At 37.2% G+C, this 25705-nt stretch overlaps 2 protein-coding genes across 4 annotated transcripts in view; one reads left to right on the top strand and one right to left on the bottom strand.

Moving 5' to 3' along the window:
• The window catches only part of PDE1A (phosphodiesterase 1A), a 210568-nt gene extending 207892 nt beyond the window's left edge, over positions 1-2676 (bottom strand). For both annotated transcript variants that reach the window (XM_069022309.1, XM_069022308.1), the window contains exon 1: positions 2596-2676. The gene's annotated coding sequence lies outside the window, so the exon portion shown is untranslated. The remainder of the gene's footprint in view (positions 1-2595) is intronic.
• Positions 2677-2938: 262 nt separating this feature from the next.
• Positions 2939-24026, top strand: DNAJC10 (DnaJ heat shock protein family (Hsp40) member C10). Of its 2 annotated transcripts, XM_069022305.1 has the most exons (22): positions 2941-3396; positions 4993-5158; positions 6885-6935; positions 8272-8354; positions 8544-8675; positions 9568-9661; positions 9878-9955; positions 11132-11175; positions 11534-11671; positions 12983-13072; positions 13791-13904; positions 14684-14798; positions 16554-16681; positions 16933-17049; positions 17813-17914; positions 18940-19095; positions 19992-20125; positions 20578-20631; positions 21017-21164; positions 21636-21755; positions 22908-23024; positions 23324-24026. In XM_069022305.1, exons 1-22 carry the CDS (start codon positions 3196-3198, stop codon positions 23333-23335), a joined length of 2394 nt encoding a protein of 797 aa, XP_068878406.1. In that variant the 5' UTR covers positions 2941-3195; the 3' UTR covers positions 23336-24026. The 2 variants fall into 2 exon arrangements, with proteins under 2 accessions (XP_068878405.1, XP_068878406.1); XM_069022304.1 differs by lacking the exon at positions 23324-24026 and having other exon boundaries at positions 2939-3396; positions 22908-23310.
• Positions 24027-25705: the final 1679 nt, after the last annotated feature.

Genomic DNA, 25705 nt, shown 5'->3' with positions numbered 1-25705 from the left:
CAAGGCTCTAGCACTAGGGCATGCTGCACATTTTAAGCTATAGCAGCTTTTCCTGGTTCTTTCTGACCATTTGTTCAGCATGCTGCAGCTAAGAATTCCACAAAACCTTCATCTCTCCTGCTCCTCTTGACCCAAGCCCACACCACTGAGCAGGGGAGAAAAACCAAAATATTCATAGATGTTCCTTAATTGATGAAATGCAGCTATGTCACATCACAGTTCTTTACATATGACCAGCACAGTGTACACAGAGAATCAATCCATCTAGACATGCAGACACACACCTTGATAAAAAACATCAGTTTCCAAAAAAAAAAAAAAAATCAACAAAAAACTGAAGCATTTATTAAATCAGAATATCAACTTGAAAAAAAATTACAGCAATATGATAAAACTAAGATAGTTAACCATTCAAATGATCAGAATCCTCAAGACTCTATAAAGGCATTTGCTCACCATCTCTTTTAATGGTCAAATTAGGCATTCAGAGACACTGACAAAAAGAACAGCAGAGTTACTCATGGAACTCACTACCATTAGGAATTCAAGCAAATATTTGAGTGAATATTTTCAGACGTGCACTGCTTGCAAAAATATAACATTAATTTAAATTAAGGTTGTTATCATTAAAGTTTTCATCACAAGTGAAGATCCAGAAATGCCTATTCTTGTACTCTTCTAGCAGAACAGGAGAGCTTTTACCCATTCCACAATATACAGTTCATTGCTGCATGTGAGTTCTGAGAGAGAAATGGTTTTCCTTACCTAGAAACACTTGACAGTTACACAAAACTTACTTCAAACCAACATATTTCATATATTTTATATTGGGATATATACTATATACTGTACTGTCTTAATAGGCCTGATTTTATGTATCATCACATGCTAAATGAACTTATAATGACTGCAATACATTATCCCCAGCCCCTCTGAAAGACCCCAAGTCACTGAATACACACACAAAGAAACAAATGTTGCAACGAAGAGTCAGTGCTTCTGTGTGCAGTCTCATTTAAATTCTGAAAATTGAAAATTATAAGCAAAGGAACCACCCACTAAGCTACTTTGTCACATAACCACAGGGAAGGAAATATAATGTTTCAGCAGATATGTTTTTCACTATTAGTTTGACAATGTTTTGGTTTCTGAATAACATGCAATAACATGAACATTACAAGCTAATTTCTCAGGTACATTCTACTAGAGTATATCTTTGTATTTGTTAACTTAATAGGTTTTTTTCCCCAAAATATTTCACAACAGAAATATTTATTCAGGTAGCTGAGACTAAAGAACAAGCACAAAAAGAATTCCCTTTCAACAGTGAGCCTTAGGTACTTCTATGTCACTTTGTCAGAAGCTGAAGTAGTCAGAACTTAAGATTGGTTCCATCTACATAAATAAGATCAACAAGGTGAACCGAAAGATTTTTTTGACAAAATTTCAAACGAAGCAAGTGTACAGAGAGGCAAACTGTAAAGAAATCCTGGGTTACAGGCATTACAACAATCCCGAATTGTCTCAGAAACAGAAGATACTTGCGAAGACTTCTTGCAACATATATGTGTTTGCTAACCTGCTTTACAGGTCCTGCTCATAAAACAATGTATGTTTTTTCTCCACTAACAGTAACAACTGGTTATTAAGATCTTAATAGTTCTTAACCCGATGTGAACTTTTGAAATAAGTCCTCCACAACCCCAAAACACCCTATCAGTGCCCAATCCATTCAGAACCCTCGTCCGGGCTGGGCTGTCAGCCTGACCTCAGCGAGCAGGAGCACCCAGCGCCCCAGACGCTCGGCGTGTCCTCGGCCCTGGCGCCGGGGCCCGGCGGCGAGCGCTGCCCTCGCCGGGAAGCCTCTGGCGGTGCCCCGGGCCCGTGTGTTTGGGCACATTTCATCAGGGGAGGAAAGGGGCCGCTTGCCGTGACTCCTGAACCTCATCCCCTCCCCACCGCCGGCCGCGCCGCGGCGGAGGCCCTTCGGAAATGGGCCCCTTCGCTGGCTTCAGACCCCCAGAAACTCGTGCGGCACCTCCGGGCGGAGCCTGCGCTTAGGGCGTGGACTGGACGAGAGCCTCTGGCGAGCTCTCCGCCTCCTGCTCAACTCTACCACCAGCATCTCTCCATTCGTGACCCCTCGACCCGCCGGGGCTCCCTAGGGACGCGGCGCCAGCAGCGGGCGGCGGCAGCCAAAGGCGGGCTCGGCAGAGAAAGGGGCGGGCCGGGGGCGGATCCGTGGTGCCCCGGCAGGGAGCGGTCGGGAGGCGGCGAGCCCCCCGCCCGAGGCGGGCGCGGCGGCCACGTCAGCCCCGGAGCGGCCCCGCCCGCCTCCGGCCCAGAGCCGGATCCCGGATCCCGCCGCCCTTCCGCCGGCGCCGGGGAAAAGGCGCTGCCGTCCCAGCCTGCTCCGCGCCCGGCCCGCTCGCACCGCCGGCTCCGCAGCCCCGCGAGCGCCGCTCCCCGGGGCCGGCCCCGCTCCGCGCTGCGGGGAGGGCAGAGCGCGGCCACCGCCCCGCCCCGGCGGCGGTGCCGCCCCGCGGCCCCGCGCCCTCCCGCCGCAGGCCGGCCCCCAGGCCTCGGGGCTCCTACCTGCGCCCTCCCGGCGGCAGCGGCTCCCGGCGCGCTGCTCGTCTGCCCGGCTTTGTCTGCGAGGGGCGTCCGCCGCCTCCTTGGCGGGCAGCCCCCGCCCCGGGGCGGCAGTCGGCTCAAAGCTACCCGGCGCTTTCGGAGGAATGAGCCCCTACTGAAGGTAGGTTAGAAGGAGCCCTCCTAAACCCGCCTTTTTTAATGCGATACCGGTGCGGGGCTTTTAGTGTCATTCCGTGAGGCTGTGCATGATTAGCGCAATCACAATTAAGAGATGGTCTGCCACTTGTGTGGTCGTTAGAAAGAAGGTAATTAGCCATCCAGAAACTTAAATAGAGAGACTTAAACGTGCGGTCCGCACAAGCTGGTGCTGGGGTTTGTTACTAACCTGTGTTTATTGAATAAGTAGTATTTAACTGTTTTTTTCTCTGTCATCTTACAGGGTGTCTCTTTAGCAAGACTCGTGACATGAAGTAGAACAACAGGCATTTTGAAGGGCTCTGTCATAAATACAACTGTATCTCTGAATGTTGGTGCATTTACTGGAGACTCTTCTCACAGCCTGTTTGAATCAGAACCTGTGAAACTTTCAAAAGCTTCATAATGGAGTTTTTAGCATCCAAAGGAGATTATATTAGATATTTCAAAAGGCATTTATTGCTAGTTTTAGTATGTGTAATAGTTCTTGTGTGCACTGATCAGGACTACTATAGTTTACTCGGAGTATCCAAAGAAGCAAGTAGTAGAGAAATACGACAAGCATTCAAAAAGCTGGCATTAAAGTTGCACCCTGATAAAAATCAGGTAAGTTACCTTTTTAACAAGTCAAAGCTGTTGACTTAGTGGATCTTAGTGTTTAAACAAAAAGCAGTTTCAGTTTATCACAAATGTTTCTCTGTTATTGTGACGTAACCACCTGATAATATAGTTCAACTCAGATTTTCTGCAGAGAAAATTTACAAAAAGTGAGAGTGATCATACATGGTTGTGTTGAATTTGGGCTGCATTAAATTGCTGCTGTAAAAAGAGTAAAGATTTTTTAAGTCTCACTTATATTTTTGTAACTAGAGGAAAACTTACGTGTGTACCATACCTTGTTAGTAAGCTGATGAGTTTTCCTCTTTCCATTTAGCTTCCATTTAACTTCCTGTTTCCCTACCATGAAGTCTCCTCTAAATATCAAATAAGAACAGCCTGTTCTGAGACATCAGTCTCCAAGTATCAAACTTGCCAAGGTATAAGGTGAAGCTTATAAAGAGCTCTGGACTAACTGGAGAGAAAAGATTGGGAATGGCTGAGTCTGTGCTGCCATATTTCTGAAATACAAAAAAATAACTTTTAAACATCATCAATTTTTCCCTGAAATGAATTGAAATGAGCAGAAATTCACAGGAAATAAAAGTGTTTAGATCTTTGTATGTACAACTGCATGGAGTCCCAAAAGACAGCAGTATTTCATATGAGCTCAGGGCCTGCATTCACTGACTGCGTTGGAGCCTCTGACAGCTCAGAGAGAAAGCCAAATGTAGCAAAGTTAGGAAAGCCAACTTGTAGCTACTAAAGGAAAGTTTTGTTTGCCTTGTGTTGATACTTTCAAAACAATGGCAATTTGGCTCGGATTCTGTAGTTTCCAAGCATGCAGATACTTTTCAACAGGTTATTTTCAACCTTAGAGATTATATATAGAAGATGACCCTATTAGACAAATTCCATAATGGTAATTAATTCCTGTGCATCTAGGTAAAAAAAAAAATCAAAAATCTTTAAGAAAACGTGGCTTTTGAATGAAATGTGTAAGCAGAAGTTAAAAGAGCAGGACTGTGTGGCACATTTTGCACACCACTGTTACACTGCACCAATGCAGATCCCAAACTGGGGTTCAAAATAATGTCTGCAGGTTTTTCACCATTCTAATTCCCAAGCAACCTAAAACCTTTAAATAAAAGGAAGGGGCATCTGTCTACACCGTAAGACCAGAAGGCATGAATCTGTCTTTATAACAGAGATTTTGAACTGGTTGAGTAGGGATTCTAGGGTAGTGGAAAAGATTATAGAGGAAATGGTGTGTCTTCATTCTTGAGTATTTTTTATAATTCCACTGAAAAGAGAAGGGATTCCACTGAAAGAAGAGGGATCACTGGAGAATGTTACAGCCTCCTACCAGTTCACTTTGTATTTCAGTTGGGACTTTAGTGAAGATGAAGAAATAAGAGGGCACATCTGACTTCAGGGAAGGAAAACTTTACTGCAGTTTGTTTTGAGATCAGTGTGTAATGTCTGCTTCCATCACAACTACCATCCATAGCAGGGATATAAAAATATTTCCAAAGATCATTTTCTCAGCATTATATGCACAATATGGTTTATTAATTAATTACTAATTATGTTTTCCTTACATAGAATGATCCAAATGCACATGACAATTTTTTGAAAATAAATAGAGCATATGAAGTACTTAAAGATGAAGATCTCCGGAAGAAGTATGATAAATATGGAGAGAAGGGTCTCGAAGATCAGCAGCAAGGAGGTCGTTATGAAAGCTGGCACTTTTATCGCTATGATTTTGGTAAGTTATGACGTGTATTTGTGATTTGCTTAAAACAGTCACAAGGAAATGCAATATTCAGATCTGTATCAGAGCTTTTCACGTGTTTCTGATGTACCCTCTCCAGATTCTGGCTGCTCTGTAGCTGTCACTTTCTCTCTGCTGGCCCAGTATTTTATTTACCCTGTATGGCTACCCAAAGGTGCAATCTATTTACCTAGCCTTTTGTTCCTGCTGCTTGCCTTTTTATAGGTCATCTAAATTCTTGTTTATTTTTTTTAAAGTGCAAAGCTTTTTTTTCACTTAAATGTCAGTGTTAATATTTCATCAGGATTCTTTTTAACTTATTAATGCAGGAAGACCTTTTTTGTTTTGTATTCTTCAGGGGGGTTTTGAGATTAAATTTTTGCACTGTCAAGCCTATTTGATATGCAGTTATGCAATTAGAGATCAGTAAAGAGGTAGTAGAAACTGAAAAAAGTAACAGAATCATACCTAAAATGATCTTGAGACAAGTTATTTAAGGTTTGTCTCAACAGATTTTAGGTAGTTCTAGGGAAAGGCTGCAACAAATGGTTCTCAGAGCTGTTGTAACAGGAGTAAACTAAAACAGAGAACTGAGAAACCTAGTTTGATTGGGATGAAAGAAAGAACTGAAAGGAACCTCCACTTTGGCAACAATTTTTTGCTGGTGTTGTTTGATTTAATATGCCCCAATTTCTAAGAAATTCGTGTCTGTGCAGATTGAAATTGTATAAACTAGTGGTGCAACTATCAGGAAAATAAAGAAATTATCCTAAAACTTCTTCAGATAAATTATTTGCCTGAAGCTTCACTGTTTGCTTGAGAAACAGTATCTTTAAATGTCTATTAATCAGTCATTTGGAGAGCATCTACTTTTATGTTTTATGTGTGAGTGTGTATCTAAAAATACAGATTTATATATATTTATATGTATAGGTGAGTGTATGTATTATATTACATGAGATATAAGTGGATAGTAATATAAAAAGTACCTTGTCACCTGTAGAAATTAATTTCTCTCATTATTTATTTGCATTTAATCCTTGTATACTTCAGGTGCAATGACATCTCACCGTGTTAGGTACTGTAAAAGATCTGCAACTGTAGTAGCATAATATAATGTTCTTTAATAGTATTTTTGGTAACTCTCCACTGCCTTTCTCGTGTAGTTGAAGTAGTAAAGTGTTTTGTAGTGATATCCTAGGTAGGACTGGTTAGCTTTGTCTTCCATATTTTTATTCTGTCCGCTTCATTCCACTACATTCATACATCTGATAGTGGAACAGTTTGTGGCTGGAAACACCTTTGTGACCTAAATATTTAGATAACCAGAGGCTGAGAGAAAGTGTGGAAGCTTCTGAACATTACATAAATCTCTCACTGAGAGCTGAGGCTTCTTGAATTTTAATCTGGCAACTGGATGATGTTATTTCTAATGCTCTTGCCATAACAGCCATAGTTCTAATTCTCTGCTCTCTCCATGGCTGGCTACTAAATAAACAAAAGAGCTGTTCTGATAGCGGCTTTTGTAGCATGAGAGTGAACTAGCAAGAGGTTAAACTCAGGTTCCACATTATTAAACAAGGACAGCATTTTTGTACAACCTCTTTGCCAGCTTAGTATTTCAACTTAAATCTACTGTCTTCCCTTGTGCATAAGATGATAATTTGTTTCTTTGTTTTAAAGATGGAAAAATAAAAAGCAATTGTTGTTTTTTTAATAGGTATTTATGACGATGATCCCGAAATTATAACATTGGATAGAGGAGAATTTGGTAAGTTTTTTAAATAAATGACTGTTTGACAACATGGCAACCCAAAGTGCAATTTTTACATGCTGACCTGTGTCTCTGTAGGCTTTTCACCCATCTCTACAAACACGTGTTGGAAAATCATCTTCAGATGAGAAAACAATGACAAAACAAAATACCCCTTAATGCTTCGTGTTAAACACTAGTTAGCAAATAAATAAATATCAATAAACAGTTTACATTGTTTAAAAGTTATTTTGTGAAATCTGTAAAAGGAAATTATTTTAATTAAAACTTTGTTTCTCCTAATTTATCGCTGCTGTTTCTCTTGTATAAAAATGCACTTGATAGAACTTTTCTAATATATTTTTTTCTGTGAAATCCAGTCAATTGTGTGTGGTTCAAAACCAGAAGGTGATACCAGAGACTAAAAACACAGCTAAGGTCGGAAAGATAACAGTTTTAATGACAATATCATCCAGTTTTTTTTCTTTAAAAATTGTAGCTAAGTTGTGTATTCCTAAGAGAGACTAGAGAGAAAAAATACTGGATTTTTTTAATCTGCATTTTGAATTCAATTTCCTGTGTACAAGATTGGATCTACATACTGAATTAATTTTGTAAACTGTTCTAATAGCAGACCCGCACAACACTCGCCCTGAGAACACAGTCTTGCTTTGGTTAATCTATTTCCAGGGTCTACATGTTCCTTAGTTGTCTTTTTTGTGAAGTTTTCGTATGGGTAAATATTAGTTACAAAATCCATTATAAGAATTATGTCCAAAAGTGGACAGGCTAAAAGCCAAGTAATTCAAGCTGATAACTGCTCTTCATGTATGTTTTGTTGCTGTTGTTTTCTTTCAAAAGCAAGATTATTTTTTAATGTTTCCCTTGACTTCTCTAGTAATGATATTAACTTGGATTTTTAAATTGTATTAGACATGAATTCTTCATAAAAAGATTGCCATGTGGCATCCACTAAGTACACAAAGTAATATAAGGAAATGGAAAATTCTAGTGGGTAAAAATCTTCTAGAAATTGTATTTTTTAACCAGACTTACACTATCACACATTTCAGCTAGAATAATCTGCAGACAGTACATTTTTTCTTAATTAATAGAACAGATGCTGAAAGTCAGGGTGCTGATAGCTTCTGAAATATGTTTTTCGTGCACCTGCCTACAACACTGAGTACGTGCAAGTGAGATACAATCTTCATCTCATCCGCGTTACGGTTACTGTGCCTGACATTAAATACCTAATACATCTTTTGGGGAATACAATATAGCAAAAATGTACATTCTATAATTACACTGCAGATGTGCATTATTTAATTATAATTTTCTTCTCTCCATCTAGATGCTGCTGTAAACTCAGGAGAACTGTGGTTTGTGAATTTTTATTCTCCTCGATGCTCCCACTGCCATGATTTAGCACCTACAGTACGTACAACAAGTAAATTAACTCTGAAAATTCATTGGTTTTAATAGCATAAAACTTAATGAAGTGGATTTTTACACTGAAGCTGAAATCAAAGACAACAATTCAAAATGCCAGAAATAAAATGTGTGCTCATTTTTCATTGTATCTTTATCGAAAAATAGCCTCTTTTTTGACATTTTATTTTTTAGTGGAGAGAATTTGCTAAGGAGCTGGATGGAGTAATACGCATTGGAGCTGTGAACTGTGGAGATAACAGAATGCTTTGTCGAATTAAAGGGATTAACAGTTACCCCAGTCTGTATGTTTTCAAAACTGGAATGGTGAGTGATAAGACTTCAGGTGTTTTTAGAATGAAATCTGGAGAAGTATTTCTTTAATGCTTGTTCAATCGTAGAGATTTATATAAAGATCTTCTGGTTTAGTATGTTACATCCTTTAATAAATATAACTTCTTGTTTACCTTGGTCAAATCAATTTACAAAGTTAACTTAAAAAATAATTCTGGATAGATACAATTAATGTTATATATATACAATTCAAAGTAAATGCTAATATATTTTTACAATGGTTTTTCTGAATCAGTTTTCTGTGCAACATATCACTGCTGTCAGGAAGATACTGTCAGCAGGGGTGCTGTAGCAAAGCAACTAGTCTCCTTGAACAGTTTCTCATATAGTGTTGTAATGGACTTTTCAAGTACAAAGCATAGTCTGTGGTTTTGAGTCTAAAGAATATGATCATATGCCTAAAGAAACCTGGAAATTCCTTCTACAAGATTTCCTCCATGCTACCTGCATGATGTATGTCACTCTTTATAGCTGCTTGTTAAGTCGTGGTGCTGGGGTGGTGTACAAAGTGCACTTGAATAGATGGGTACATTTTGACAATGATAAGTTTTGAGGGGTTGGATGCTAAATGGAGTGATGTAAGCAATTTTTATTTAAATAGAAAAATACAATCACTGGGAGTTGGTGTTTCTAAGACTAAATTATCCTTGTGTTGCAGTATTTGGAAAGAAATCATATTACAGAATTTAAATTAAGTTTCAAACATTCCAATAGGGGAGGGAGAGAACAGTTAGGGTGGTAGTGGGGGTTGGTCCTGCAGTTATGTAAGCACTGTTAGAAGAACACAGTAGGGTTTTGGGATGAGGTTTTTTGCCTTTTTTTTTTTTCCCTTAATTTTATAAACTTTATTTGTTGTCTTCTATAGCAACCAGTGAAATATTATGGAGACAGGTCAAAAGAGAGCTTAAAGAACTTTGCCATGCAGTATGTTACAAGCACAGTCACTGAGCTATGGGCAGGTAATGTTCATGTTTTGCCTGGTGGGCTGTTGTTGAAATTGTTTTTACTATATAAAATATGGCAGAAACTATGCATGTGACTGAATCTGTCAACTGTTGCTAAGTCTTCTTTTTGAGAATAAAAATAGTTTATGTAATTTGCTAGTACAAATATAAAACTAGTTCCGTGGTCACACTTAACTAGTCACAAACTGATGCAAATTGTTTCACTCTTAGGAAATTTTGTAAATGCTATTGAAACTTCATTTGCTTCTGGTGTTGGTTGGCTGATCACCTTCTGTGCTGAACGTGGGGGTAGGTATATTAAATATTTTCCAAATAAGGTGACAAAAAAAAGACTTCTGTTGGTAGTAGCACAATCCCTTTTGCTACTAAAAAATGTTAGAACATCTTAGGTGACCACAGTATTTGGCCTGTAGGTCATTTAAGCTGTGTTAAAGGCAGTTTGACAAAAGGGACATTAATGGAAAATTATGTTATTATGCTTCTGTAATGTCCTGTGAGTCATTAAAGCAGCACTCAAGTGTAACCCATACCTTCAGTTTCCAGCTCAGGTGACAGATACTGCTTAGGTACATGCCAGCTTCTCATGATAGCTGAGTAGAAGAAAGGCTGTATCTCCCCCTTAAACCACCAATATTAAAATTTAGCTGAGTAGTTTCTCTTAAGTTAGGTTTGCACACAGTAATTGGGTCTTAACCACTGGTTTCATGTCAGAGTAGGTTTTTTGTAGCTGTTTGTCCCTGGCTTTCTTGGGATCAGTACTGGATACAGTATATGAGAAAGTTACCTTGGTTAGCTGGTAGAGCTAAGTAAATGCACTACACCTTTAACAAATAAAGATTTCTCAGCCTTATAAAGAGACCTTTGTTCTGAGAACTGAATAATCAGAGCAGCAGTCTTGGGTTTACATTTGTAAACAGCTTGATTTCAAGTTGCAGCCCTTTTGTTAATAAGTTTTCAACTTGTTTCAGTTAAAGAGAGGTTGATGCATTTAATTTAAAAAAAACCTGCATCCAAAGGCAGCTGTTCAAAGTCTGGATGGATAATTAAAGCATTTGATGTATTTATTGTAGTGAATTATTATTTGTATCACAGGAAATGGATATTTCCATTGAAATATCATTGCAAGACACTATATAGTACTTGGATTAATTTTTTTAAACATTGATTAACAAATTTTGAAGATCAGTCTTAGTTCAGTAAAAATAGTTAAATTTTTAAAATGAGAATTCTGTCTTGATGAAGCAAGAGAATGTTATTTGTGAAGGTTTTTTAACTTAGAGTAGATGGTCATTAAGTGCTGTGACAACTCCAGGTCACTGGAATACTGGGTGAACAGCCAGGAAGCATGCCATTAGAAATTGTCACGTTTTTTGGGAGGAAAGGGGCAATTCTAAGCAAGAGTAGATTTAGTGCATTAATAAGGTGAAGTTTTATGTTTGTAAATAAATAACTCTTGTTTTGCAGATTGCCTGAGTTACCAAACCCGCCTTAAGCTAGCTGGCATGTTGGTAAGCAGTGTTTCACTTTGAAAGCATTACCTGTTATAGTTAAAACAAAATAACAGAAGTGAAAGTATCAAATTGTAACTAAAACTTTCACTGATTTTAGTAGAACCAAGATTTCACCCATTAACTCTTAGAAGACTTAAATACTTTGACTGAGTAGCTTTTGAAATAACTTTTTTTTTTTAAGAATTTTATAAAATAAGAATGAATATAAACTAATAAATTACAGTGTTGTTTCCTTTCATTTTCTAAGTGTTATATATAATTGCCTGTGTTGGGATTTTTAAAAGCATTTCTGAAGCTGAAATGAAAAAATACTTTTCTTTGGATTTGTTTTGTGTTATTTTTTTCCTGATTACAGGAAGGTCTTGTTAATGTGGGCTGGATGGACTGTGGCACCCAGGGTGAGCTTTGTGATAATTTAGATGTCTCATCTAGTACTACTGCATACTTTCCACCTGGAGCCACCATAAATAACAAAGAGAAAGGAGGTGTTTTGGTATGACTTGTTTTTTGTTATCTATTTAGATAAAACAAAGGGATAACCATGCTAAAGGAATGTATAAATTATTCCCAGACTGATGATACACAACTGAAAAGATGCTTTTTTCTTTTTTCTTCTAAGCTTGTATGCTCTGCTGTGAGTTTCTATCCCTCTGTCTGCTCAGGCAGTGATCCTGGAGGTGGTTCCATTTTGCTGGGAGAGAGAACAGCAGCAGCCTGTAACTCTGCCTGGCCACCTCCCTGGGAGCCTCCCTGAGCAGCTCTGGGAGTCCGGGGCTAGGAAGTGCTCTATGACTGGCCCAAGAGCTGATTCTAATGCTGCTGCTCAGCTGTCCTGGGCCAGCTTGGGAGTCTCTTCTCCCTGGTAAAAACTGATAAGACAAGAGGAAATGCTGTCAAGCAAGGGAGGTTTAGATTGAATATTAGCAGTTCTTCAGCAAAACAGTTGTGAGGCATTGGAAGTGCCCAGGGATGTGGTTGAGTCAGTATTATCCCATGGGGTATTTAAAAGATGTGTGTAGACGTTGCACTTAGGGACATGGTTTAAAGTAGTGAACTTGGCAGTTGGTTAAGGCTTGGGCTCAATTATCTTAAAGGTCTTTTCCAGCCTAAATGATTCTATGATCTTTGATGTGTCCCTACATTTTTGTTCCAGAAATAATATGCCCCAGGTATCACAAGTTTGAGAAATGCTACCCTGACATGTGGGATAAAAGTACTCCTAATGGTGTCTGTCAGTACAAATTTTACTGTTCAGTTCTATTCTAATATTGCAACCCACATTTGTATGGCAGTTTTAACTTCCCTAATTGATGGGAGACATTTCAGTTTGAAGCACGACTTGTTCCTTTATTGTCACTACTGTTACCTATATTTTTAAAAGGAGGAAATTAAATTGCAACCTACGTACTTTGAACCTTTTAACTTACCAACTCAGTTGCTGATTCATATTACTTCCAAAATTTTACAAGTGAAGGAAACCTAAATATCTCTACAGTGCCATTAAGGAAGGCTGTCGAACTAGATTGGAAATCTTGTAAACTTGATTGTTGCCTTTGGTCCTTGTCTTGACAAAATAGGATTTCTTGAGTTTAATATTGTAGGCAAGCGAGCTAAAAAGCAGTATTCTGAGAGTGATGTGTGTGAAATTACATGTATGAAAAGGTTGATCAAATAAAATATCATTAACTCTATTCTCCATTTGATTGAAGGGAACAGATCAGAATAATTTCCCTGACACTTTCAGTACTAATCAGGTTGATGTTTGTAATTCCTTGTAATAAAGACAGTTAACTTTCCATCCTAGTTTCTTAACTCTTTGGATGCCAGAGAAATATATCAGGAAGTAATGCAGCATCTACCAGACTTTGAAATCATCTCTGCAGCATCATTAGAGGTAATTTTTTAAAAATATCCTAAGATTTTTTTCAAATAATAAATTTTTGTTGTTATATTCTACGTTTTTCAAATCCTGTTGACACAACAGCCTAGTATTTACTTCTTTTTATGTGTACCCAAAATTATGTGACATTGTTTGTCTACATTTACTTCTGTAAATGAAGTTGTTTAGCAAAATAACAAAAGTAAGAGGAGAAGATATCATAGGAATATAGGAAGTCACAGAAATTGCCATTGCAACTCACTCTGCAACTGTAGCTTTCTAGTTATTTTTGGAATCAACTACGTTGTAGAGAATTTTAGTTTAAATGTATTTTGTTCAGTAATGTAAGAAAGAAAAAGAAAGTATTTGTTAATCCATGATAAGTTATGTATGAACTGCAATTGAGAGTCTTAAAAGTAACTTATGCCATGGACGAAAAAAAAGGAAGCCTCTTTCCACACTTGTAGTTGCATTTAGCAACATAATTTACAACAGGAAATGCACATAGAAACATCAAATATTAGAATGCAGCTTGTAGCCAGCTTGCTCTCCGATTTTTTCCACTTCCTTGATTATGATGCAGTAAAAGGAAGTTTAGTAGAAGGACTAAATGAAAGAACTTGTTGAATGAATAACTGGATATTTGTGTTTATAAAACACAAAAGAATTTTACATGTTAGTATAGTTGGGATTAATTTTTTGTGGGTTTGTTGTTTCTTCCTGTGGTTTAAAGGACCGTCTGGCTCACCACCGGTGGCTGCTTTTCTTCCAGTTTGGGGAGGGCGATAAATCAAATGTGCAGGAATTTAAGAAACTTAAGTTTTTACTTAAAGATGAGCATATTCAGGTAAGAGTGCTCACTCATCTTGTGTTAAATGCCATTTACGTTCCAAACAAGTCATGGTTTTCATTGTTATTAGCTGTTACCACCACGTGCCACCTCTGGTACTGAAGGAGATACACTATCATATAGTATCTCTCTGAAGTAAAGTTTTTTTTTTAAAGCAATCATTTCAGTTTCCTGTATGTTTTGAATAATTTAAAAGTAGAGAGAGATTATCTTTTAAATCTGCTCTCTCATTGGAAATGTTCCTGTGGATCCCATTCAGTTAACAATTACAAGTTAACATTCTAACATCAAATATATGTATGTGGAACTATATTTTGATTATTCAAAAAACCCTGTGATCATGTTGAATATTTTCTTATTAAAAAGAAATCTAGTTCAAACTTTGTAGTAAAGGTCTATGGATTCTATTATTCTATAAAGTATTTATTTTTTAAAAATTGTTGCTTTGACTCAAAGAATTTTAATGTCACATTTATTTTAGGTGTCTTCTTGTTTCCTTGCTTTTATATTTGATGGGGGGCGGGAGAAGAGAGGAAGAGAATTCTTTTTTTATTCCCCATTTTGGCCTTTAAATTAGAAATTAGCAAGCAACCTCATATAGTTGTGCTAGTAGTTTTCTTGAATGTCAGTTTGTCTTAAGATCTGTTTTTTATAAAAAAGGCCATTAGTTTTCCATATTTTTACCTTTATTTTCTAACTCTTACTGCCTTTTGAAATATGTTAATTGATATAAATTAGGCTGCTTTAATTAAAATGGCATTGTCTGTTGAATATAGGTTGGGAAGTTCGACTGTCTTTCCTCACCAACTATCTGCAATAAACTATATGTTTATCAGCCTTGTTTAGCAGTCTTCAAAGGAAAAGGAACTGGAGATTATGAGATCCATCACGGTAAGGGAAACTTTGGCAAGTTTAAATCATGACCTAATCCCTTTGAGATGACAATATCTTTGGCAAACTGCATTTGTTTTCCCAAAGAACAGTTTTGTAGCTTTAATATTTGTTATCTTTCTTCTGGCTGTAATGTAACCTTGCACAAACTATTTATAATTTCCTTTGGTTTTCTTTTTTCTATTTTTCCTGGGTAAGCAGTCATCAGATACTGAGGGATGTATTTTGTCTTTGCAATCTGTTTCAACATCATTTACATAATTACATACAAATGAAATCTCTGAATCTGATCAGGACAGCTTCTGCTTTGGATAGGATGACCAAGGAATGCTGTAAGACACTCCCTTCAGTGAGGCTTAACATGCTGGTTACACAGTGCAGCCTGTCTGACAAACCTGGATTTGGTTTCATGTATCACTGCACTAAAACTAATTGCAAGCTTTGATAACTTCTGTCCAAGAAAAAGACATATACTGAGACTTTTACCACTTACTTTCATTTCCAATATTGCAGTTTCCTTTCAGGAAAGGCTGGAACTATGTTACTGTTTACTGCTGAAAGGATTCAAAAATGCTGGTTGAAGAAGAAGGGAGCCTAAAGCCAAACTGTAGCTTGCAGGAACAGGTGTAGCTTCATCCAGAATATAGCAAAAGGCAGTTATGCAAGATGAAGTTCTCATTTTTCAGCCTCTGAGGTATTAGAAACAGCCTGCTAGGATTAAGTCAGAACCTCAATACTGTAATAAACAGGAAAAGAGAAGTTTTTCACTGTTTAGAAAAGATTAGGCTTATCTAAGGGGTAGAGATGATCCCATACATCTAATGGTTGGTGCTAGGAAAAGCCTTATATACTTTCTGCAATTTTTGCTGCAGAGAAGGCAAGAAAAGGTCATATCCATACAGCATTTTTATAACGGTGTGGATTACAGTGGAAGAGAAATACATTGGACTACAGTGCGTACAGGGGTTTTTCTGAATGGTTGGTTTACTATTTAGAAAATAGATGGCATGCAGAACATTTACCAACAGCCATCTCACTCCAGTCTTTATGAGAAAATAATTCTCAAAGAATCAGGCTTTTTTATATGCTATGTTGAAGGGCTTCAGCAGTTTAAGATCTAAGAAGAGTAATAAATCTTGGTAAGTCATTGTGCAGTGACTTCAGATTTGATTAACAGAAGTTCTTATTCTCAGATAAACTCTCGTTCCTGCTGACAAATATGTATACAAAGGGTATGAAGAGACAGGATCTTTGCCCATTGGAGCTGTGTGAGCAGGAATTTCAGTTACACCTAAATAGCTGTGATTTATCAATATAATTTATTTTGCTTGAAGTTTTTACCTTGTCAATCCCTTTGCCAAGTCAGGTGTATCTAGAATTGTACTTCTTAGTTCCAACACAAGTAAGATGGTAAAATGACCAATAATCCTGTCACAAAAAATTCCATCATTTTGTTTGACAAAAATATGTTTTCTCTTGGATAAAGCATTTGTTTGGCTAATATTGGGTAACTGTCCAGTTTAATATTTAGCCACATATCAACTATCAACTACAGTATGTCCTGCCTACGTAGGTTTGGACAGTTTAACATTGTCCTCCTGAGAAAAAGCAAGTCAGTCCCTGCTAAATTTATTTAAGCTGACTGTGTTTAAAGATTAGACAAGGGATCTGAAAGACTCCTGTTTCTTTCACAGTTTTTTAATGACACCTCTCATAGATAAAAATAAAATTTCCTTTCTACGTTGTTCTTTGAAGGAAAGAAGATCTTATATGACATTGTTGCATTTGCCAAAGAAAGTGTGAACTCCCATGTCATCACACTGGGACCTCAGAATTTTCCTGACAAAGATAAGGAACCATGGCTTGTGGATTTCTTTGCACCGGTAAATATTTAATATTTACATTTCCCTTCTTCTAAAATCTCTTCTGTAGCTATGTAACAAAGCATATCTGCCCTTCAGCATCATGAGAGGCTGTTCTAATTCCTTATTCCCTGGCAGCTCTAGTTCCTCAACTGGGTTTTGTATTTAGTGGACTCTGTTGTCAAAGCAACAGATTATTAATCAAATTATTAATTCTCCCAACAGCTACCTGTGGGAAAAGCAATGGCACTTACTTGCATTTTGTTTTCTAGTGGTGTCCTCCTTGTCGAGCTTTGTTACCAGAGCTGAGAAAAGCATCTAAACATCTTTATGGTCAGCTTAAATTTGGAACACTAGACTGCACTGTCCATGAAGGCCTTTGCAACATGGTAAGCTGCAGGAACTAAAAATAAAGAAATACAAATATAATCCTTTCAAATAATACTATTTTCTTTGAGTTGGGGGTAGGAGGATATGGGCAGACAATGCTTGTCCTTCAATGTTACTTTCTTAAAGGGCAGTAAATTGAACAGGCACTTGTATCATAAATTTTTTCAAAGGAGCAAACTGTATAACAACTACAGATAAGGTATTAATGCAAAATACAGGTCGAATTTTATTCTAATTTCATAGTGTTACTGGAAGACTTTGGAAGTTTCTGAATTTAATAATTCTGGGGGTGGGGTTAATGTCTGAAAATGCATGGAAAATGAGCAAAAAAGGACAAGCTTTTTCAAGTTTTATTTAGATGTGTTACCCACTGAGGAATTCAAATGACCAAAATGGTCTGTGTTCAATGGTAAACAATAGTTACTCATACAGTACAAACATTCCATCTGAGGACTGGGAATAGTTTTAAAGCTAAAGCTTAGGAGGCCCATGGATTAATCCCTATATTTGTAGAGCATGGCAAAAGATTTACTGGCTGGTTTTTAAATTGAGAATACACTATGCCATCTCTGAATACAATTGGCATCTTCTCTGTACTGATTTGTAATGGTGTCAGATTCTCCCCTGCATGAAAGTCTGAGCACTTGTACTGTACAAACTGAACAGATGAGCAGCTGTGAGCCACCAATACCAATGACAGTTAAAAGGCAAGTGCAAGAGCCTTAATCATTCCATGCAATTTGTTATTGTCTGTTTTGTCAGCATAACATTCGAGCTTACCCAACAACAGTTGTGTTCAATCAGTCTGATGTTCACGAGTATGAAGGACATCACTCTGCTGAGCAGATCTTGGAGTTTATAGAGGTATGTAAATGATAATGCTTGTTGCAGTCTTGTTCTGTGCAGTTCATACACAAATATGTTCTTTAGTTGGACAATTCTAAGATTTTTAGTTTCTTTTTAATTAGACAAGGAAAATAAAAGGTGAAAAAAAACTTGGGCAAGAGCTGTGATCCAGCAACTGTCAGTCAGAGACTTGACAACTAATGGATTAATTTCCCTACTCTGTCATGTAATTACTTTGAGATCATTAACAAATAAAGATCCCTTCCAATTGCAAAATAATAGTAATGATTTCTCTCTTATAGAGAGGATAAAGGAATTAATATTACATCACTACCTACTTTAAAGGTGAAAATGCTTCCCATACACACCTTGATATAGGAGGGGGTTCACATTTTTATCAATTAGATTGCTGCTGTCCACATTTCTCAGCTGTCCTTGAACTTTCTTCACTCTCAGAACTGCAAACTACTGGTATAGGTCACTGCTGATGCTACAGTTCTGGCACCCAACATGGCTCCAGCATTCAGGTTCACTGCTAGAGCCACAGGCTATTTTTCACTCTTTGAAGAGACTGTTCTCTCCAGGTAGCTCAGGAAAAGCAGCTTCAAGAACACACATGCAGAAACAGGTGGAGATTAGTCTTTTAGTTGACATTCAGAGGCCCATAGAGCACTATGTGTATTCCTCTGCATTCTACTTCAAAGAGCATGGCCGAGTTTCATAATGCCTGTTTCTGCCAGGTAAGATGAATTTCTTGCCTTTTACCTCCTTTTATTGAGAAAAGGCAGAAAACCTCCCTTTTGGAGCCTGGCTGTACTTTTTGGATAGTTTTTCTCAACAAATTAGGCATATGATTTTTGGGTTGAAGGAATGTCTTTTGATGCTTCCCTGCCTTTCAGTGGTGTGGAGTCTTCCCTACCAGAGCAGCAAGCAAATTTCACAGAACATTCTCAGAATTTGGTGCAGTCTGTTTGTACATGATGGCCTAGATAGGGGATACAATGTGCAATAATAAGTTGTGTCCATAAGCTGTCTTTATTTAGGATCTTAGGAATCCATCGGTGGTCTCCCTAACACCAGAGACATTTGCTGAATTAGTTCAGAGAAGAAAACAAGAGGAAATCTGGATGGTGGACTTCTATGCTCCATGGTGTGGACCTTGCCAGGCTTTAATGCCAGAATGGAAGAAAATGGCCAGGGTAAATGACATTCAAACACTTTTCTGCTTTTGTTTGTCTTCTGTGAAATTGCTGAGATGGCATAACTGCTTAAGAGAATTGTCAGCTGAGAAAATTTAGAGTCTAATACTGCCAACAAAACAGGCAGTTCTTACCTGACAGTTTCTGTTGTTTCAAATACCAAGTTTTTATTTGACTTTTTAAAATATTCAGTACATTGATACTGTAGTCCAGTTTTTCCTGTACAAGTAGGTAAGGTTATCACAGCATTCTCTCATTTGCAAAAGTGATACTACTGACAACCATTCCTGGAGATGTTTCCAGGAATTTGAGCCAGAAAATTGTGGGGGGAGAAAATCAGGCTTTGGAAACAAGCCCATGACTTTGAGACATGTAGAACTTGACTAGGATTTGTAGCCAGGATTTGCTTTTCTGTTAGAATGTCTGTGAAATGTTAGTAGCTCTACAGGACACTTTCAGTTAGCCTCCCTGCCCATGCCAGGGAGTTTGGGCCTTAACACAGTGTGTTCAGGACACAGGCCCACTGTGACACTGATAGCACAGCTGCCCTGCACCAGCATTTGCCATAGTTACTGAGCTATGATGGGGAACACAGTAACAGGGCATTCCTTATACTAAATAATCCCACTTGTGGGTACCGTTGAGGTAAGGTAGGTGCCTTGTGAGCCATGTGCAGGCAGCTTACACTAAATATGTGCATGCTGGGAATGCACCTGGGTGGCTGGCTCTGATACCAGTGATCCACTTACAGGGAGGAGGAAAGCCTCGTGATAATCTTGGCCTGTTGAGATTTTTTTGCCCAGCTAAGTTATTAAGACTTAAATTCTGAAGTATTACTGAAACGTCATAGTATTGGTTAACATATTTGATGGTAGGTTTTCTTCTTTCTTTTTCAGATGTTAAATGGATTAATCAGCGTAGGCAGTGTGGATTGTCAAAAATATTATTCTTTCTGTCACCAAGAAAGTGTTCGAGGCTATCCTGAAATCAGACTCTTTCCTCAAAAATCAAACACAGCTTACCAATATTAGTAAGTACATTGCTTCAGATGGGAAAATTCCATGATGTGAAACAAGACAAGTACACCTCTTCTGTTGCATAGAAGAGGTTCATCACAGCTATTAAAATAGGCTGTTAGGATATTACTGTACTGGATGCCATTGGCTTTTTTACTTCAAACTAGTGATTTTATTTTGCCATTTCATTTCAGGAAGTTGAACTGACACAGGAATCTTAGTATTTGCTTCTTCTCTTGATTTTCTAGTCCTTAATTCTGTAGGTTTGAATTATATTTACAAAACTTTCATTTATTCAGGTTTGAAAGCAGGGTAGAAATATATTCTCAAATGTATGCATTTGCATTTACACTCTTCCTTTGATTATCACCACACTTCAGAGTGGATTGTCTATAGAGGTTTTTTTCCAAAATAACTCAAACTACTGCTCAACTGCCTTTTTGTTTCCTCTTCAATGTTTTTATAGTAGCTACAATGGATGGCACAGAGATGCCTATTCACTGAGAGGCTGGGCATTGGGGTAAGTTACTGCATTAAACTTTGTTTGTGAGCTGCTTATGTAGTTGCTTACTAGGATAAATAAATATTTAAATACTATGTAAATCAAGACCTAGAAACACTTGGGTATATGTATTGCTTAATTTAAGATGTTCAAGTTTCTACATCTTTTAACTTACTGCTTTTAAAATTTGGAGAAATAGTATATTCCTTGCTGTCCACCCAGCTCCTGAAGACCATATTATTTTGTTTACCACTTTTTTAAAGTTATCGTCCTGTAGTACAAAGTGTGAAATAGGGATTTCCAGACTACTCATATTCTTAATTTCAGAACCTTTTCTTAAATGGAATTTGGATATTGTTTAAAGCTTTGAATGTGTTATGACTGTTACTCTTCCTTTACACAGATATTTACCACAGGTGTCTGTAGACCTCACCCCTCAGAGTTTCACAGAAAAAGTTCTGAATGGGAAAGATCATTGGGTCATTGATTTTTATGCTCCTTGGTGTGGACCTTGCCAAAATTTTGCTCCTGAATTTGAGATCCTTGCAAGGGTATGTTGTTAAGCGTATTGGCAGCTTGTTAGACTTGTAGTGGTTAAAATCTTACTCATCAACACTTATTTCTTAGCAGTTATCCAAAAACCACAATACTTACATGAGCCTCCTACTCATGGAATGATGCACGCTTCTAGGTCCCACTTGACAGTGGGTGTTGTCTCTTCCACAGACAGACACACACACCCTGTTTTGAGACAGATATCAACTTTTGGTGGACTGGCCTTTGGCACTGTGGTGTGCTTTTGTGCTTTTCCCTGAATTCAAGTACCAGTGCTCTCTGAACACATAGAGACACCTGACACAAGGTTGACAGTGTGGGAAGCAAGCAAGTACTCTGAGATATTTCAAAGATTTGAGCAACACTTTTTTGTTTATTTTTAACTGCAGTGCTGGCTTATCCCACTTATTTGCTTCTACTCACCCATGGGAACGTGTAGCTTGTTTCTGATAAACATTTCTTTTCAGGCCGTTAAAGGAAAAGTAAAAGCTGGAAAAGTAGACTGTCAGGCATATGGTCACACCTGTCAGACTGCTGATATCAGAGCCTATCCTACTGTTAAGTTTTACCCCTACCAAGGAACAAAGGTAAAGTGTTACTGGTGAGCAGCTACTGTTAGTAAATATATTTCATTTCGTATTAAAACTAAACAGAATACTTCTGTGACATATTAAAGTGAATTATTTATATAGTACTGTATATCCAAATAATCAGTTTCATTAATACTTAAAATAGTAGGACAGTGATACAATAATAATAAATTGCAAATTAATAGAACTAAATAGTAAATAAATTTAAATAGAATTCTATTAGTAATTAAAATGTGGGCTTAACCAGAACTAGGGTTTAATTTGCAGGGTCTTATGTGACAAAATGTTTTTCAACCTTTACCAATTCCATCACCAGCTACCCAAAACTAGACAGTCTCTCTCTAAATGAAATGTGGACAACTTCATTTCGGCTAACAAGAAATGTAACTGTTATATATTGAAATACCAATTTTGACTTACATAATGTATTTTAAGATAGATAATAAAAAATATATGGTTGTGTTGTCTCATGAACAAACCTTATCAAACCATTTCAATTATGAGTGGGAGTCTTTCAGATCAACATGTCCTACTCATAGAGTAATAGTATAAATTAAAAATAAAGAGTATCCAAATAGCTCTAGGAAATTGCCTTTATTCTTGTAACACTATTAAATTTCAGGAATATTATAGTCATCTTTCTAAATGTATTAAGGCTGAAGAGAAAGTATTCAATGATTTCTGATAGTTAAGCCAATTCCCTTACTTTCCTTTTTTTTAACTGAGTTTTTAATGAGAAGTTCTAGAAATCTTTCCTCACACAATCCCAAATTCAATGAGACTTTCTGTGATAAACAGTGAAGGCTTTTTAGGTCTCCACAGGGACAGATTTCACAAACATAGATTACAAAGTGGCAGACTTTTTAATAGCTGTCTAGCTTAAATACCTACCTCAATAAATGTGACCAAATTCTAACTATTTCAGGTTTCTTTAACGATCGGGACAAAATTAGTGTAGTTCTGAAAACTAGCAGCTAAGGTTCTTAGGACAATGCAAATTAGCATTGTTTAAATAGAGACAAAAATGTATCCATGAATCATAAATGAAGCTACCAGGGCCATTGTATTCTGCCCTGCATTCCTCTTGAATTTTGTCTGAAAATTGTGTAATATATTACCCATGCTCTATTTTTTTCATTTTCTTTTAAGAAAAGTGTTCTTGGTGAATATATAGACAGCAGAGATGCAAAAGGTATTGCTGACCTTTTGAATGAAAAATTAGAAGCAATGGAAAACAAAGGAAAAGGAAAAAAATCTAGGAATAAGGTAAGAACACTTACTGTGGGGCCTTTTGCAAAAGGCTTGCTGTAAAGAATAGCTCTTTAAAACGATGTTAATATTTGTTCTTTATCTGTAGTATTAAATGCAAATTACAGAGGCTCATCAGTGCGTGATCGGGTAAACTTAAGAAGGTATTAACACACAGCTACTAAATACCCTGAATTCTAGTTAAGAAACATTTGTCCAGGTGAAAAATTAGTGCTACAGAAAACTTCAAAATCATGTGAAAAAGATTTTTGTTTGTACTTTCAGAGAAACTCCATTGTTTATTTTCTTGTCACTAGGATGAACTCTAACTGGTACTGAAGGTAGATACGATTCAAAGTATTCTGAAGCTGTGAAGATAGAAGACACCACAAGGAAAATATAAGGATAGTTACATTGATGACAGGACAAGACACATGAAATCAAGTTTGAGTTCACAGGCCTACATGACTGTATGAGTTCTGTTTAACTGCGGGGAGATGAAAACATTTTGGTTTTGGTGGAGGCAGTGTTTCTGCATGTCCCTCTTCTGATATACCAGCTACCTTCTTCCTGGCCAAACACTGGAGCTGACCAGAAATGTGGACACTCATCACTTTTGCCTACCCATTTACTAGTTCCTTATATTTTTTTCTGTCTCTTCTCAAATGCTTTTTGAATGTGGCACTCAGCCTGTGGCTGAATATGCACTCAAACCACTCTGCAATGCAGAACATAATGACGGATTGTCTATTTGAAAGACAAACAGTTGCACCTGATGATTATTCTGCTTTGGGGTTGCATTATTGTCTAGTCAAGGGTCAAGAAATAAAATCAAGAACTGGTAGCAGGATATGTTTCTTGAATTAAATTGCTCTTGCCCTTGAGTGATTACTCTATTGTGGCAGTGGAGGTGCTGCCTGGATGAACAGAACTTTGAAGAGCTGCTTTAGTTGCTTGGTTTGGTTTTGGGATTGTGTTTATTCTTTTTTTAAGTACGAAAAATAAAGTAATTAAAACGTGGTGTTGACTTTCAAAGTTTAAATTATGCAATAGAAGCATCTGGTTAAGTCATTAGATCATCACTTTTATCACTGTCTTTTTAAATATGAATGTATTCTGTGGACATATTTAACCTCTTTTGGCATTACCACGTTCCCCTTGCCTGCAGACGTGTCTTTAGGCATTTTAGTTTTTTGTTTTTATATAATCATCAGGCAAGCAGGAGCGCAAGTGCCTTCTTTAATTTAATCATGAACACTGTACATTGCAATGCCTCCTCATACTTCTTACTAGAGTTGCTACTCTAAAAAGTAATATTTTTCAGAGCTTCTCCATAGACAAGAAAAATTACAGAAGACAACAAAATGTCTGCAAACAACTATTTCATAATTTCAGTAAAATGCTGCCGAGAACTTGACAGATGGAATTTCCTCCCTGCTCTCTGTGTATTTAGACCTGGCACAACTGGTCAGTGTAGTACAAGTATTACAAATTTGTAAATACATTGTTATTGACAATTTATTTCAAAGAAGGCAGCAAGAAGTGAAGAAATACGAGTAACTGAGACATTTAACTGTTCTTTCCCCTATTTTCAGGGTTGCCGTTATTGATTTGTCATTTTTGCAGCATATTATTCTAAGAAGAGACTGTATTGCATCTATTTTTTAATAAAGTAGACCTTCCTACATCCAAATTTATCTTCAATTACAGTCAAAAATTAAAATTTTAAAACAAACTTGGTCAGTTTTTGCATGTCATTGTAACTGCAGATCCCAGTTTCTACCCTCTTCTTGGAGAATGAGGTCTAGGAAAAGTTTTGAAACATATTCAGGCTGAGGGGAAGAGGATTTAGTTTAAATATCAATAATGTTCATTTTGAAGATATTCTGTATCAAGATATTATCTCTGCAACCAGATTTTTAAATTTCTAATATGGAGATAAAATGGATGTGTATGGGTGGGGGAAAATAATCGTCCAAACAGAAGGAAAACTAGATGATGGAGGTTTCTAAGATTTTCCAAGTTTTCATGGCTTTTTTGCATGCTACCCTTTCTGAGAGTTTTCAATAAGCAGCGTGGCAGGAAAATGGAGTAGGTAATAAAACCTTGCCTTTATTTGTATAGCTATGAATAAATAAATACAACCTTTTATAAATAGCTCTATCTCCAGCCTTCCCTAAGGACAAATTCACAGTTACATGATCTAATTTTTACTAATGAAGAGTTTAAACTGGTTATTCAAGACCAGTGAAGCAGCATTATTCTAGAATAAAAACATCTTGAAATAACCAAGTCCCTCAGTTTTCTCCTGTAGGATCATGGACCGTCAGCATTAGAATTCTGTATCTACTACTCCACATACTGTGCAGCATACATGTATTTTCTGTTCTAGTATGTGTTGCCCTTTCTTTATGCATGTGTAGTTACACAAGAAGGAAAAGGTAAAGACCAGCCTCATGCTCTGCTCTTTGTCACTGGAATTCTAAAGGCTTTTAAATTTATCTCTGGCATCCTATCTTGTTTTAATTAAAAGAAGGACTTCTGTGGCTGTTTAGTGTCACTGAACTGATAAGCTATCATGCCTTATCCTAAAACAACCAATTTCTCAAAAGACATTTTGCTCATTTAGCTTCTACTGCTGCTAAAAAGCATAAAAATAGAATAGAGAGAATATAGCTAAAGTTTCAAGCAACATCTTG

This window comes from Aphelocoma coerulescens, chromosome 7 (assembly GCF_041296385.1).
Source record: "Aphelocoma coerulescens isolate FSJ_1873_10779 chromosome 7, UR_Acoe_1.0, whole genome shotgun sequence".
Lineage (NCBI taxonomy): Eukaryota > Metazoa > Chordata > Aves > Passeriformes > Corvidae > Aphelocoma > Aphelocoma coerulescens.
Note: the sequence above shows the minus strand (reverse complement) of the source record. Positions and strands in the feature narration are given on the sequence as shown.

What these genes read in the sequence shown, in the direction of transcription:
- DNAJC10 (XM_069022304.1), top strand. Translation starts at nt 3,196, where the DNA reads ATGGAGTTTTTAGCATCCAAAGGAGATTATATTAGATATTTCAAAAGG. An exon ending in TTAAAGATGAGCATATTCAG is followed by an intron (nt 13,905 to 14,683) that starts GTAAGAGTGCTC and finishes TGTTGAATATAG; the next exon opens with GTTGGGAAGTTCGACTGTCT. An exon ending in AGATCTTGGAGTTTATAGAG is followed by an intron (nt 17,915 to 18,939) that starts GTATGTAAATGA and finishes GTCTTTATTTAG; the next exon opens with GATCTTAGGAATCCATCGGT.